Consider the following 16,257-nt stretch of genomic DNA (forward strand, 5'->3'; position numbering starts at 1 on the left):
AACTAATCATAAATGTTAATATTCATTTATATCTTAAACATTTTACATGTTACTTTTCAATTAAATATCATACTTTTTATGGGAACACTTATACTTTCCATAGTTATTCCCCCCCACATCACATATTTTAAATCATTATATCATTAAAATGTTCCCATTTCTCCTACTTCAGTTGTCTCATTTATTTCATTGCCTTCTTTTTCTTCACAGAAATTTCACTAAATTACACTAAATATTCAATCCCATTTTTGGTTACATGTTGTTTTCAATTTTCTAGCATTATTTCTAAATACAAATATAAGAACAGAATCTTATGTACCTTTACAGAATCCCTTTTTCAATTAAATTTACCCATTGTCTCTAAATGAATTTTGTTTCTTTACATCTTGCTTCCCACCATTGAGGCTTCTCATCCCTTCCTTTCTCCCTTGCTTATTCTTCTCCTTGCCCTGTTTACCCCTTTGTTTCTCCACATCCCTTTTCTTCTTCTACTTTCCCCCTTTCTGTTGTTTTCTAACCTTGTATCCACTTTTCACCTTATTTTTCTCTTTTTTGGTTGTTTTTTCAAATCTTAAAGTCCCCTTTTTCTTTTCTTCTTTCTCCTTTCCTTCCCCAAATAGAGTCACTTGTTCATCAAAAATGGCTTCTTCTTTATCCCAGTCATCTCCTCCTTATTTTCAAATTCTGCTCCAATTTTTTTTCCTCTCACTTTCCACTTACAGCAAAAAAGGTTTTTCTTTAAATGTTCAGAAATCCTTATCCCTTTAGCATTTAATTACCTCCAATGCGGGTTTTCCGATTTCTCTTGTAGTTCTATCGCTGTCAGGTTAGGAAGGAGAGTGAAAAGAAAGAAAAACTTTTCCTTTAACTTCCATTCGCCACTTATAAAACTCTGGAAACGATGTATCTTTGGCAAGTTTTAAGTTCCAGGGTACTTTCGCTGCTACTTTATCCCGGTCAGCAAAATACACTTTCACTTCTTCACAGCTCCTCCTGCACTTTCTTTTTCCGGCTGAGCTCTTCTATGTGGCGGCCATTTCTGACCGCCGCTCAGCTGCCTTCGGAAAAGGGGGTTTAGCCGGCTAGGGAAGAGAGGTGCGATATCTCTCGACCCTGCCAGATCCCCCCTATCTTTGCCACCTTCTACAGAGCTGGCTAGCCCCGAAGCCGGGTGGCTCGGGGCACTCGGGCAGTGAGCGCAGGCAGAAACCGCGCACAGTTGCAGATTCCTGCCTGCCCCGAAGCGCTGCAAACCGGAAATCCATAATGTATTTGATCTTCTGATTCCCCACCCTCCATTCCATCATTGGGAGCATCCCAACCAATGTAAATGACTCACTTCCATCTGGTTATGATAAGTTCAACCTGCAGAATAATATTTATATTACTGTAGTATATTTTTAAATACAATTTTGTTAAAATTTCCAGGATATAACTGATGTCAAAGTCTAATTCAGTAATATTACCCAGAACATTGCTGTGCTCAAAAGATAACATGTATTCCTCTGCGTCAGTTTCATTTTTTTAAAGTAAAGTTACGATTTTTGTAATAGGATCCATACAATAACATTATCCGCACCACAATTGAAGCAATGGCAGCTGTGTTTGGTGGTACCCAGTCCTTGCATACAAATTCATTTGATGAAGCTTTAGGACTGCCAACTGTGAAAAGTGCACGAATTGCAAGGAATACACAGATAATAATACAAGAAGAATCTGGCATACCCAAAGTTGCTGATCCATGGGGTGGTTCATTTCTAATGGAATCTCTTACCAATGATGTTTATGAAGCTGCTTTAAAGGTCAGTTTGTTTATTATAGAGAATGGGTAATAAGAAGATGCTGATAATCTTTTATATGAGCTCAGAAACAATTACTATTTCCTCTTTAACAGCTTTATAGATTCCTATTTACCCAACAACCCCCCACCCCAAATTTCTGATTAGCTAGCAATAAATTTTACTTTTTCACTGGTGAGTCAGCAGATGGCTTTGTACAAATTCACACAGTTTTCTTGGGAATGTTTTCAGAAGTAGTTTACCATTTTCTTCCTGTAACTGAAAAGGACTGCAACTGGGCTCAAGTCACTCCAACTGGCTTTAGGCCAAAGACAGGTTTGTGTATTAAGAGAGAAACCAGTTAAGCCTAAGTTAAGAACATAAACTTTATAATAAGAAATTACTCAATATGTTGAATTTGGGGGTTAGGTGTGTGCCATTTGTAGAAGAACTTTCCAGTTCTTTCATTTTAAGTTGGAGCTAATTTTAAACTATATCATAGGACATCAATCCTTTTAAGAATTAGGAATTGTATTTTCTTATATTAACTACTTGTTTATAAAGAGGGTTCTTATTTATTCCTTTGGGGTAACTATTTTTTCTCTCATAGGGAGCCTAAATCTTTTATTAAATATTATATTAAACAATAAGCACACTTAACAACTTTTCTTTGTTAGCTCATCAATGAGATTGAGGAGATGGGTGGAATGGCCAAAGCTGTAGCTGAAGGAATACCAAAACTTCACATTGAAGAATGTGCTGCTCGAAGACAAGCCAGGATTGATTCTGGTAAGAAAACCAGAATTATTTATTCTTCAACTGTGTAAGCATTTAAAAGATCTTCTCTTATATCACTGAAGTTAATATATGTGCATGAATTTGATTCCAACTTCTTGTATGTTTTAAAATTCTGTTCCAAAATAAGTTTAAAACAGTGAAGAAGTTGAGGCTTTTTAGCAACATTGCCAATAAAAGAAGAGCATTAGAACATTGTATTGTTTGGCATGAAGATTGCTGTTAGTTATGCATGACCAATGAGAATATTTGTGTTTCTCAAGCAGTATTGCATAACTTTTAAAATAAAAGAATAAAGACTGGTATCTCCCACTCCCATCCTCAAATCTCTTGGACAGGTCAAAGCCTTTAAGTTCACTTAAGTAATTATTTGGATTCTTTCCTGCTCAACAGCTTATTAAGACAAATGCTATACCGTATTTTTCAGAATATAAGACACACTCCCCCCTCCCTTCCCTCCCCCCCCCCAAAAAAAAACTGGGTGGAAATGTCTGCATCTTATACATGAACACAGGCCTGGTTTTGGCCTCCGCAGATTCTATTTTCTCCCTGGCGAATAGAAATACAACATATAGTTCCTTCCACCCATACATAAACTGATAATTTTGAGTCTACAATTAATTACTTCCATAGGCACATATTAACCACACATTAATAAATGTGTGTATAAAATGTTTTAAAAAAACATTTTATTGCTTTCATTTTCAGATACAATGTTTAAAGTTTATATCATATAAAGAAAATAGCACAAAATAATGTTGCTTTAGTACATAAAAGAAAGAAATGATAATTCAATTTATAATATTGTATATATATTTGAGAAAAAAGGAGTACTATGTATATTGATTATAAACAGAGGAATTCTTACTTTCTCATATCAGAGACATTTTCTGCATTGAGCAAAACCATTACAGCTGATTTCTATATTTTCTAAACATCTATTCAATATAACAATTGGCAATTTTTTTATAAAACCAGATTGTGCAAGATTGATGATCAAAGGTAATGTCAGCTGCAGTTTATATGCTAGAGACACAGTCAATACTTTTGCATCAGCTTTTAACTAGGAAACTAGTTATTAACTTGTACAACTAATCAAATCTCTTCCAGCCTTCAAAATCACATTTTTATGTGAGAACAGTTTCAGTGAGAAAAGCCAGAAAAACTTTATTTAAAAGGCATCATTATACACTTTAATAGATTAGTGCAAAAAGCTAAATATACATCTTATATAGGAATTCATGTTTTAGAGATTTAATAATTTCTATTATTTCTTGGTGGTAATTAAATTATTCTTTAAGATTTGTAATTTCCAAAGGAAAATTTATAAAATTGCAATAGAATGTCTCCTTAATTGCATACTCAGTATAGTTTCAGTTTAACAAATCAAATTATTATGCATTGAAATATTAATGGAGCAAAGTGAAGAGTCATGAATGGGGTTTGCTTTGGCTGCAAAAACCATTCTTAGGTTCTGCTGTTAGAGCAGGGGTCTCCAACCTTGGCAACTTTAAGACTTATGGACTTCACCTCCTAGAAGGCTGAGGAATTCTGGGAGTTGAAGTCCACAAGTCTTAACGTTGCTAAGGCTGGATAACTCTGTGTTAGAGAATATATGAACTGTGTAGTGACTGATCAGTGCCTTATTTCTGATTAACCACTATAATGCAACTTTCAATTATCATTAAATGTTACATGTTTTATATTTGAAGCATAGATGTCTGATCATTTGTAATAAAGGGATGTACTCAGAAAGTATTCAGACCCCCTTCACTTTTGTCAATTTTGTTATGCTGCAGCCTGATTCTACAGTTGTTGAAATTCACTTTTTTTCTCATTAATCTACACTCAGTACCCCATAATGACGAAGTAAAAACAGAAATTTACTAAATTTCTTTATAAATTTACTAAAAAGAAAAAAAACTGAAATATCACATTGGCATAAGTATTCAGACCTTTTGCAACAACACTTGAAATTTAGCTCAAGTGTCTCCCAATTCTCTTGATCGATGCTGACAAGTTTCTATACCTTGACTGGAGTCCAACTATGGTAAATTAAATTGATTTGAGATGATTTGGAAAGGCACACACCTCTCTATAGAAGGCCTCACACACTGTAGCAAACCAAAAGCCATGAGGTCAAAGGAATTGCCTGCAGAGCTCAGAGGCAGGATTATTGCAAGCACAGATCTGGGGAGGGCTACAATAAAATTTCTGCTGCACTGAAGGTTCCTAAGACTCCAGTGGCCTTCATAATTCTCAAACGGAAGAAATTTGGCACAACCAGGACTCTTCCAAGAGCTGGTCATCTGGTCAAACAGAGCAATCGGGTCTTAGTAAGAGAGGTGACCAAGAACCCGATGGTCACTTTGACTGAGCTCCAGAGCTCCTGTGTGGCGATGGGACAGAGTTCCAGAAGGACAACCATCACTGTAGCCCTCTACCCTTCTGGACTTTATGGCAGAGTGGCTAGATGGAAGCCTCTCCTTAGTGCAAAACACATGAAAGCCTGCTTGAGTTTGGAAAAAAAAAAGCACCTGAAGGACTCTCAGATGGCAAGAAAAAATATTTTATGGTTTAATGATGCCAAGATCGAACTGTTTGGCCTTAATTGTAAATGTTATGTCTGGAAGAAACCAGGCACCACTTGTCACCTGTCCAATGTCATCCCAAGAATGAAACTTGGTGGTGGCAGCACCATGTGAGGGTGTTTTTCAGCAGCAGGGACTGGGAGACTGGTCAGGGTTGAGGGGAAGCTGAATGAAACAAAGTACAGGGATATCCTCAATGAAAGCCTGTTCCACAGTGCTTAGGACCTTAGACTGGGCTGAAAGTTCACTTTCCGACCTGACAATGATCCTAGGCACAGAGCCAAGATAACACAGGAATGGCATAAGGACAACTTTGTGAATGTCCTTTAGTGGCCCAGTCAGAGCCCTGTTGAACCATATGGAATATCTCTGGAGGGACCTGAAAATAACTGCCCACTGACAGTTGCCATCTGTCCTGACTGAGCTTGAGAGGATTTGCAAGGAAGAATGGCAGAAAATCCTCCCAATCCAGGTGTGCAAAGCTTGTCTCATCATACCCCAAAATACTTGAGGCTATTATTGCTGACAAATGTGCTTCAACAATGTACTGAGTAAAGGGTCTGAATCAGAGGTATTCAGCAAGTTCTGACCAGTTCTGGAAAACTGGTAGCGGAAATTTTGAGTAGTTCAGAGAACCGGCAAACACCACCTCTGACTGGCCCCGCCCCATCTATTCACTGCCTCCCGAGTCCCAGCTGATTGGCTGGGTCTTCTTTGGTTGCCCTGCACAGGAGAACGGAGCTGGAAAGCAGGTTAATGGGGGTGGGGAGGGAATGTGGATTTTGCAGTATCCTTCCCCAGCCATTCCCATCAAGCCAGGCCACACCCACAGAACTGGTAGTAAAAAATTTGAATACCACCACTGGTCTGAATACTTATGCCAATGTAATATTTCAGATTTGTTTGTTTTTAATAAATGCACGGAGATTTCTAAAATTCTGTTTCCAGTTTGTCATTATGGGATACTGAATGTAGATTAATGAGAAAATAGATGATTTTCAGCAACTGAGGAATCAGGCTGTAGCATAACAAAATGGGCAAAAGTGAAGGGGGCCTGAATACTTTCTGAATGCACCGTACATTGGAATACCTCAGCTTCTCTGTATGCCTGTGTCTCTGTGTCTGTAAAATCTACTTTATATTGAATGTTTCAATTTGAACTGATTTCACTTTGTGAACTGATTTCAGCTGACTGCAAATACAGGATAACAAAAATTATTATTATTTAAATATTTGAAAAATAACAGGTTCAGAAGTAATTGTTGGAGTAAACAAATACCAGTTAGAAAAAGAAGAGACTGTTGAAGTTTTGGCAATTGATAATACATCGGTCCGTAACAAACAGATTGAGAAGCTGATAAAGGTAAATGCTGTGCAGTTTTTTTAAGAAAAAAAAAGCTGTTTTGTTTTTCATTTTCTCAACAATAGGGTTATGGTCAAATTGCTCAGCAACAGATGATTTTTTTTAAAAGAATGCTTCATATCCTTTTTAAGAGTGCTTTATATGAGCTATTCCTTATTTATGGCTGAGTTTTGTGTTGGAGGTTTCTAGTGCAATCTCTTAGCCACAGCTATCCAGCTATGATCTTTTCTATAGAAGCTTCCAGATGACTGTAAATGTATGCAATTTGGAATTTTACAGTGCAGGTTTATAGAAAATACATGCAAAAATCTGGTTCCCCTTCCCCTTAGCTCCAAGAGTGCTGTTTACACTTTTCTTTTTTCCTTAAAGGTGAAAGCTTGCAGAGATGAAGTAGCAGCCCAGAAGTGTCTCACTGCTTTAACTGAATGTGCAGCTACAAGACAAGGTAACTTGCTAGCCCTGGCAGTAGAAGCTGCACGCACAAGGTAGGTGGAAAGGATTGTGCATATTTATCAAATAACTAAATGGACTTTAGAGTACTCTTTTGGTTCACCTTGTATGGAGTTGACAAGCACAGTGCCTCCCTACACTCAATCTGCAAAGCAACATTTGAGGCTCACCCAAGGTTTTCATGGTATGAAGGAAAATGGAGATAAATTACCTTTAAAATACCTGTTTGTCCATTGCTTCCAAAAAAAAAAAAAAAAAAAAAAAAAAAAAAAAAAAAAATTTAAAAAAAAAAAAAAAAAAAAAAAAAAAAAAAAAAAAAAATGTTTTTGGAAAAAGGAAAAAAAATAAAAAAAAAAAAAAAAAAAAAAAAAAAAAAAAAAAAAAAAAAAAAAAAAAAAAAAAAAAAAAAAAAAAAAAAAAAAAAATAAAAAAATAAAAAAAAAAAAAAAAAAAAAAAAAAAAAAAAAAAAAAAAAAAAAAAATCATAATTCTGAATGCCTGCCACCATGTTGACATGAAAGCCTACACAAGATTTGTAAAAGCCTATACTGTAGCTGAGAAACTGATATAATCACATATCTCAATCATGCTATTCTTTGTAATGCATTCTGCTGAAAACAGTAAATTTCTGTCAATCACTTCTAAAACAGTTCTCCCTGAGTATTTAATGGCACACAACTTAATAGGAGCCAGTGGGGTTTAGCAATTAAAGTGTGGATTAACAGCAGAACTTCACTGAGTGATCTTAGGCCAGTCATCTATCAGCCCATCCTACCTCGTAGGTATTTTTTCCGGGGGGGTGGGGGATTAGATGAGAAGCGGGAGCACGGTATATATTACCTTGCATTTTTGAACAAAAATTAAGATATATATGTAAACTATTATAAATTAAATATTGTTGAAGTGGAGAACATGTAGATAAGTATGGTATTCGTATACTGTTATTGTATAAGAATATAGCTTTTGCTAATGTTACATTTTGATAGTTTATATCTCTTCAAAAGAAATAAATCTAATGTTTTGATTGTATACTTGCTTCAGATGTACAGTTGGTGAAATAACAGATGCAATGAAAAAGGTATTTGGTGAGCACAGAGCTAGTGATCGCATGGTGAGTGGCGCATATCGTCAGGAATTTGGAGAGAGTGATGAGATTACTCAAGCCATCAGCAGGTAAGACATGTACTCTTTTCCTCTGTGTTTATCTCTTATTTTCCAAGAGCTCAAATTCTCTACAGGTAGTCCTTGACTTACGACTGCTTGCTTAGGGAAGTAAAGAGAGATCTCCAAAAGGAACTTACAACCCCCGTTTCAAAGTTCCAATGGCCACTCTGCATGATCTCATGATTGCATTTTGGGTGGTTGGCAACCAGCCCATATTTATAGCTGTTTGGCAGTGTGACAGTCATTTATGACTTTTTTTACTTGAAAATAGTGTTTAATTCCAGCTTCCAACAAAAATGGCTAACTGGGCTTGCTTAACAACCACCACATTTAGCTAGCAACCATGGAGTTTGCTCAATGACCACTGCAAGAAATCATAAAATTGAGCAGTCACATGGTGACTCATTGATTGGCACAACCTATGGTTGTATGTTGAGGACTAACTAGTTTATCTTAGGTCTTATATATTTTCTCTTCATTGTTAAATTAGGAGGTTGCTGTCTCTTCGTTTCTTTAAACCAGTTATTTCTTCAGTAAATGTAATTCTTCAAAATTTTGTAAGATCCACTAATATCTTCAAAGCTTTTGTATCTTCCCGCAGATCTACATTTTTTTAATGTTTCTATATAGGAACTCCACATTTTTTTTTAATTTAATTGTTTAATCATTCATTCATTTTTATCATTTTCCTAATGACATTTGACAATATTCAATATTTTGAAATTAAAATTTAGCAAATAAGTATATTTTGAATATGATTTTAAAAGATCTTTTCTTAATTTTCAGTTTCAAAACTGATATGTACATGTAATTTTATGCTCATAGTGTTTACACAATTCAAAGTTATGTCTGTACATTGCAAATGATAACTCTATCGCTTCCAGGATGTGTGTGACATAAACTGCCATGTCTCTTGGTTTCCTTAAAGCCTTCTTTTTCCCACTTATATATTCACTAAATTTCTTTCTATCAGCTTTTTTCCACTATCTTTCACCTATTTCCCTCAATTTTTTCCTATTCCTTCTCTCTCTACTTTCCTATACCCAATCCTCTACGTCCAATCCTTTATCCCTCCTTCTCCTTTGCTTTATTATTTATTTATATTCTGCCAGTTACTTTCATAAATAACTCAAGGCAGTGAACAAAACCTAATACTCCTTTCTCATCCTATGTTCCCCACAACAACACTCCTGTATATTGATCTGAGAGACTGACTGGCCTAAGATCACCCAGCCAGCTTTCAGGCCTAAAGTGGGATTAGAACTCAGTCTCCAGGTTTCAAGCCTGGTATCTTCAGATTAGAGCAAACTGCCTTTATTTCTTTGTTCCAAAAGAACATAAGCCCTCAGCGATCTTTACACTCATTAGTTGAAAGAACGATTACATTTACTAATGACCTTAATATGCCTTAATAGTGACTCAATCCTGCACTATTTTTAAAATGCACAAGACTGCCCAACAATAATGGTGGGGGGGATATTAGCAGGGTGGGATTCATTAGGGTTAACTACCAGTTCGGTGATTTATGAGGTTCGGTGATTTACAATGTGCTCCACTGCACGCAGGCATGCCTGTAAATCGTCGTCAGCACGCTGAGTGCAGAGAAGCAGCTTTTGAAAAAGTCCTTTTTTCCTGCTTTTTTAACTGCAGCTGTGCCTCGCATGGCAGCTGAAGTTGAGAAATCAGGAAATAAAGGTCAGGTAAGAGCCCAGGTGGGCGGGTGGGCAAAAACATCAGCAGACATAGAACCGGTTCTATGTCTGCTGCTCTTCAGAGCTACTGGTTCTACAGAGGTGGACAGAACCGGTGGAAACCCACCCCTGGATATTAGTAAAAAACAAGAATGAAAATCCAACCAGTATAAAATCAATACAACAAACTATATCATACACACATCGCTGGAGTTAGAAATAACAAGTCATGTTACCTTTTTTCTTAAGAGGAGAATCTATGTGCAGGTAGACCTTGATTAAAAATAGTTTTTTGTGACCAATTGAAATTACAATGGCCCTGAAAAAAGTGATTTATTCCCGTTTTTCATACTTATGACTGTTGTACCACCTCCATTGTCACATGATGAAGATTCCGATTCTTGGCAACTGATTCATATTTATGATGGTTACAGTATCCCAGGATCACGTGATCACTGTTTGCTATCTTCTGACAAGCAAAGCCAATGGGGAAGCTTAGCTCTGTTGCTAACTGAACAGCTGTGGCAATGTTGTAAAATGGGACTAAATTCACTTAACACCTGTCTCACAACAGAAATTTGGAGCTCAATTATGGTAATGTCAAGGTCTACCTGCATTTATATTGGAGATATGTGTATGAGGAAGAAAATAATAAATCATAGAAAATTCAAAAATAGCTCACTCATTTAAAATCTTGTCCTCTTCTTTTGCAGTGCAGCCCTCAACATGCCATTACAATGCATGTGTAGGTCTTGCAATAGTGCACCCCCAATGTGATTCCTTAATGAATTTTTTTATTTTCTTGAACAGTGAACATGTTTAGTAGTTCTGTAGTACTCTGTCTGCTCTTTATTTTTTTTAGAGTTAATAAGTTTCTGGAACGGGAAGGTCGTAGACCACGTCTTTTGGTTGCTAAAATGGGCCAGGATGGCCATGATAGAGGAGCCAAAGTAATTGCTACAGGATTTGCTGACCTTGGTTTTGATGTAGATATAGGTCCACTATTCCAGGTATTTAGCCTTTTAATTGTTTCGATGCTTGCTTTCTGATTGATTGAATCAACTATGTTCTCTCCCAACTGACTCGAAAATGCTAAAATATTAAATAGTTAGAAAAAAAGAATTGGGAAAAAACCACCAGTTTGCTACAGTAGTTCATAGTTTCATTTCTGCTGTTGTATATGAAAAAATACACACTTAATTTTGACATGCTCTTTATTTGCTATTTCTTGCTTAGACACCCCTTGAAGTGGCCCAGCAAGCTGTAGATGCTGATGTGCACTGTGTAGGGGTGAGCACACTAGCTGCCGGTCACAAAACTCTTGTTCCTGAACTCATCAAACAGCTAAACAGCCTTGGACGCCCTGATATTCTTGTCATGTGTGGAGGTGTCATCCCTCCTCAGGTATTGAGATTATTCAGTTCCCTTTGTTACTATAAACTTTGGGAGAAGTTCTATTTTATATTTGGAATTATTTGTTCGTGGTGGATTGGTGGGTTGTTTTTACGTTTTTCTATCTTTTCCATTTCTTACAAATTGTTAACATCAATCAAGGATTTTTTTTCCATCTACCATATGTTGTTAAATAATCAACATCAAGAACATGATGTTAAATATTTTCAAAATACTAAAGGTACAAAATATATCCAGCTGCACAACAACCTCTCACATTCATTAAATTACCAAGAAAAATGTTTTGCAGTTACAGTTGGGAAAATATACCTTTGGGTACAAAAACTTCTAAGTCAACAGTGTACCCATAGATCATTTTTAAATATATATAAACAAAGAAACTAATCTCAACCTATACTAAATACAAAGCCTGTTTTTTTCAATGTATTTTTTTCCTTTTGAGCATTCTTCACTTTAATAGCTGTGGACCTAATAATCATGGTAGCCCCCTGTGCAGGAAGTAATATGCACTTTTGTGAGGATTTTTAATATTAGATTAATACTTGCTTAGAAATTGCAGATTTCTCAATGGCTTCAAGCAATGCAACTCCCTATGGCTATGCAAATTGAGAGAATTTGTAATAAAGAGCATCAATGTTCTAGCCCTGTCTTGATGTTTTCCTACTTGCTACCATCTCAGCAGGCCACCATGAAAGTATCATCTTGCAATACATGTTCTCAGAATTTTACTAGCAAAATCTTATCTATATATGTTGGTCTTCCTTTTTCTCTCCCTGAATAGGATTATGACTACCTGTATGACTCTGGCGTTTCCAATATATTTGGCCCAGGAACCCGAATACCTAAAGCAGCTGTCCAGGTTCTTGATGATATTGAAAAATGTCTGGATAAGAGGCAGCAATCACTATAAACCGTTATCATTGAATATTTCATTCTGCACATTATATACCTGTACAGATTTATTATATGAATGTGATATGATCAACTGCAAGGAAAATAATCAATTTAAATCAGCTTCAATGCCTGATGTTTTGTTGTGCTTTCTAAGAAAGTAGAAAATGCATGTGGGGTTAAACATGAGAAAAATTTTTATGAATGGGTATGTATGAAAATTGATCAATAAAATCAAAATGGCACAATAAAAATTCAATTGAGCGGTTTGCAAGGCTTCAGCGGCAGCAGGAATCTGCAATCGTGCAGTTTCTGCTGCGCTCGGCGCTGGAGGGCCCCCGATCCAGCCGGATTTGGGGGCTAATAGTTACCCCGTAGAGGTGACTGAAGGCAGGGGAGATTCAGCAGGGGTCCGGGGGAATTGCAACCCCCCTCCTCAGCTGGCTTACCTCCCTTTTCCAAAAGCGGTGGAGCGGCAGTCAGCAATGGCCGCCGCAAAGAAGCTTTCATCCGGACAAGATTGTGCAGGAGGAAGCTGAGAAAGTGAAAGTTTTTGGCTGAACTGGGATAACAAGTAACATTTAAATACCCTGGAAACTTAACTCTATTAAAGATACGTTGTTCCCAAGAAGATCGTAAAAAGCGGCGGATGAAAATTAAAAGGAAAAGTCTTGTTTTTTCTCACTCTCCTTCCCTACGGAGATAGCAGATGGAAATCGGAAAAACCCGTTTTGGCAACAGAAGGTAATTAAATTTGAAAATTAAAGCCAAGGGGACATTAAAGATTTCTGAACATTGGAATTGGAAAAAAAAATTCTTTTTTTTTTTTTTGCTATAAGTGGGAAGGGAGAGGTAAAGAATTAATATTAAGACTTTGCTGGAGGAGGCTGCTTGGAGCTTATAAGATCAGAGTTAAACTGTAATAAGACTTCTAAAAGATACATTTTGGAACTTTGCAATTGAACTGTACCCCAGGAAGAGAAAGTATAAAAAGAAGAAAGTGCTAAATGAAACAGGTTGTGTCTATTTGGATTGCTTGGTGACTTTGGGACCTTTGGAAATTATTATTTGAAAGATTAAAAACATTTGGGTTGTTTAAAAAAATTTTCACAGTGGCATTATCTGTTGAAGAACTGAAAATGGAATTCAAAAAGCTAAAGGAAGAGGAAGAAGGGAAGGGCTCTTCTGGATCTGTTTTTCATTTCTTAGAAATGGTGATTTCTACCTATCAGGAATTACAAGAATAAGAAGGTTGGGAGGAAGAAGAAGAAGCCATCTTTAATGAACAAACAACTTTAATTGCGGAAGAAAAGAGAAAGAGGGGAAAGAGAATGGAGAATTTAAGACTTAAAAGAACAACCAAAAAAGGGAAAAATAAGGTGAAAAATCGATATAATGTCAGAAAGCAACAGAAAAGAGGAATACGGAAGAGAATGGAGATTAAGAGGGTGGAGATCAGGAGATGGGGGGGGGGGTAAAAAGGCTAGATCGGAGAAGAAAGGAAGGGAAAAAGTGAAGAGAAGTTACAAAGATTTGAAACAGGATGTAAAGAAACAGTTTTTTTTCAGAGATAAAGGGTAAAAACAATTAAAAAAGAGATTCTGCAAAAGTACATAAGACTATTGTTGTATCTGTATTTGAAATAAAGATAGAAAACTGGAACATTATATGATTTAATAAAATATTAAAGGGAATGTGTAAAATGCTTAAGATTTAATGATAGAGTTTAATTTGTTATGGATTATTGTTTTAATTATATTATAAACTTATTATTTTCTTATTTTAAAATGTAGTACGTAGTTCTAGAATGTACTAAGCAGAATCAGAATGAAAACTATATTTAAGTGTTAATTTTAGGGGAAAGATATAAAAGCGTCATACTTCAATCAGTGATTACAGGAGAAATTTTGTATTAAAGAGAAAAGATAAATTGATAATTGAAACAACGGACAAAAGATACAAGTATAATGATTTAAATCGAGATGAAATAAATAAAATAGAATTAAGAGAGTGAAAAGGGGAGAAGTATAAATATAGAATGGTAAATAAGATATGAAATGGTATATAAAGTGAGCATGAATTTGATTTATGTCTGTACAAAAAGATATAACCCGGGACTAAGCCGCCTTCCAAAAAGAAGTTTTATGTTTTTGTGTTTTTGTTTGTGTATGTTTGTTTATTGAAAATTAATAAAAGTTTTATTTAAAAAAAATCAATTGAATGTTTAAATAGCTATTGCATAGAAGTTATTTCAGATATATATTCTAGCAGCTTTATTTTACAATCCAAGCATTTACATAAATTGTAAAATAAAGTTGCTAGAATTGAGTAGAGAGGCAATATTTCAAATGTATTCAAATTTAGCTGTTAAACTTTTGGCACAAATATGTCATTGGGATAGTTTTTTACAATGGAAACTTTATTGATGTAACGAGCAATATGCACAGAATTAAATATTCATGTGGATGTTAGTCCTTACATGTTAATGAGACACCCCCTCATAGATACATTGTTTTAAAAAATTGTTAATGTTTTAATTGTATATTTTTTGACTTGTAAGCCACCCAGAGTTATTGAGATGGGCAGCAATAGAGAACAAATGAAATGAAAGAATGAGCTACAATACCACAATCTGTAAGAAACAATTACTATAAGTCTTCAGGAGTTCTTCAACACAGAAGAGATATATCACTTAACACAAGTTATAATAATACAATTTTTTAAATCATGATTTATTGAATAGATCTCAGTTGTCGTAGCTTTACAATAAATTATTTCATGAATATTGGCTTAATAAAGCTCTGAGCAAATGTATACATACACAAAATAAAATGGAAGAAATTGCATGATTTAAGAATATGTCACAGAATACTTGTAAGAAACTTTTTGTTGTTGCAACAGAAAGGAAAGGAAAATATTTTAGCATGCTGATAATTTTGGAGATCTTCATGAACTTTTATAGGGAAAAGCTTATAGAATTGCTCTTACTATAATTAAAGTTTAGCTTTCAAAGTTTCTGTTCTTAAGAAACTTGTCAGTACTTTGTATTTGTTTCAGAAACAAAGTTTAAGATAGGCTGGAAAATAGATTATTAAAAAAATACTTGTTCTTTCTTAAGACATCTTGTATGTCTTGGGTATTAGACATACACATTATTGATAGTTCATTTTACAGGTAAACAATTGAAACAATGAAAAAAATGCAATATGTGATACAAAATTCACTTTATTGTGGGTTCAAGCATTTCAATACTCCCAACTAAATAACAGAAAACCTGGCCTAACTCTTCTATCCTGCCATCCCTTAATAAATGTAAACAATTAGGCTTCTAAACAGTAAGGCTTCCATGAAACACATACAACTGTTTTGAATTTCTGACAAAAGGGAGTATACTTCCAGTCTCCATTACAGGTAGTCTTCAATAGGCAACAATTGTGACCAGCAGCTCTGTTGTTAAGTGAAGCAGTTGCTAAATGGGAAATTACATGCTGCCTATATTTCCCTTTCCCCTGCTGCCCTGCCGTTTGGACTGTTCATTCCAGTGCCAGGATGATTAAAAAAAGAAGGAAATTGATATTTGTACAGGTAGTTCTTGTTTACCAACTGCCTTAACTAGAGATTATTTGAAATTACCAAAAACAGATTTAAGACCAATGCCTGCATTTACAATCTGAAGCTTCCCTCAGTCTTGTGATAGCCATTAGTCACTATGTCTATCCTTTACCTGGCCTGCTCTGTTTCTTTTATCTTTTTCTTTGCCTCACATCCAGACCAGATGGATAGTAGAGGAAGGGATTATAAGAGAGTGACTAAGACAATGACAAATATACAGTGAGGACTACATATCGAAAGGAATACACTTGCACCTCTGAGTACAAACATCCCTATTGTTTTTTGCTTATTGTAATTCCTAATATGAGGTCGGGGAAAGGACAAAACCTTAGACAAATAATTCCGCTGAAACGAGGATTCACTTTGGAGCAACTAACTGAACTAGTGGCTGTGAAAAAAATTGGCTGTTTAAGTGATTTACCGATCTGATGGTTTTTGCTACCGGGGCTGTTTATTGCTTCATTCCCACCTATGAATTTGCCAAGTGAGTCAAGTTACGTGCCAATTGG

General features: G+C 35.6%; 1 protein-coding gene across 2 annotated transcripts in view; it reads left to right on the forward strand.

Annotated features, from left to right (window-relative positions):
* MMUT (methylmalonyl-CoA mutase) overlaps window positions 1-12,390 on the forward strand; it is a 17,761-nt gene extending 5,371 nt beyond the window's left edge. For both annotated transcript variants that reach the window (XM_026707706.2, XM_026707707.2), the window contains exons 6-13: window positions 1,554-1,802; window positions 2,456-2,567; window positions 6,412-6,527; window positions 6,897-7,012; window positions 8,019-8,150; window positions 10,695-10,842; window positions 11,069-11,236; window positions 12,027-12,390. In XM_026707706.2, the coding sequence (XP_026563491.1) occupies window positions 1,554-1,802; window positions 2,456-2,567; window positions 6,412-6,527; window positions 6,897-7,012; window positions 8,019-8,150; window positions 10,695-10,842; window positions 11,069-11,236; window positions 12,027-12,155 (1,170 nt within the window). In that variant the 3' untranslated portion in view covers window positions 12,156-12,390. The remainder of the gene's footprint in view (window positions 1-1,553; window positions 1,803-2,455; window positions 2,568-6,411; window positions 6,528-6,896; window positions 7,013-8,018; window positions 8,151-10,694; window positions 10,843-11,068; window positions 11,237-12,026) is intronic.
* The last annotated feature ends 3,867 nt before the right edge of the window (window positions 12,391-16,257 follow it).

The sequence above is a fragment of the Pseudonaja textilis genome, chromosome 1, assembly GCF_049901715.1.
Source record: "Pseudonaja textilis isolate UNSWEBS1 chromosome 1, rPseTex1.2, whole genome shotgun sequence".
In the NCBI taxonomy this organism is placed as follows: Eukaryota; Metazoa; Chordata; class Lepidosauria; order Squamata; family Elapidae; genus Pseudonaja; species Pseudonaja textilis.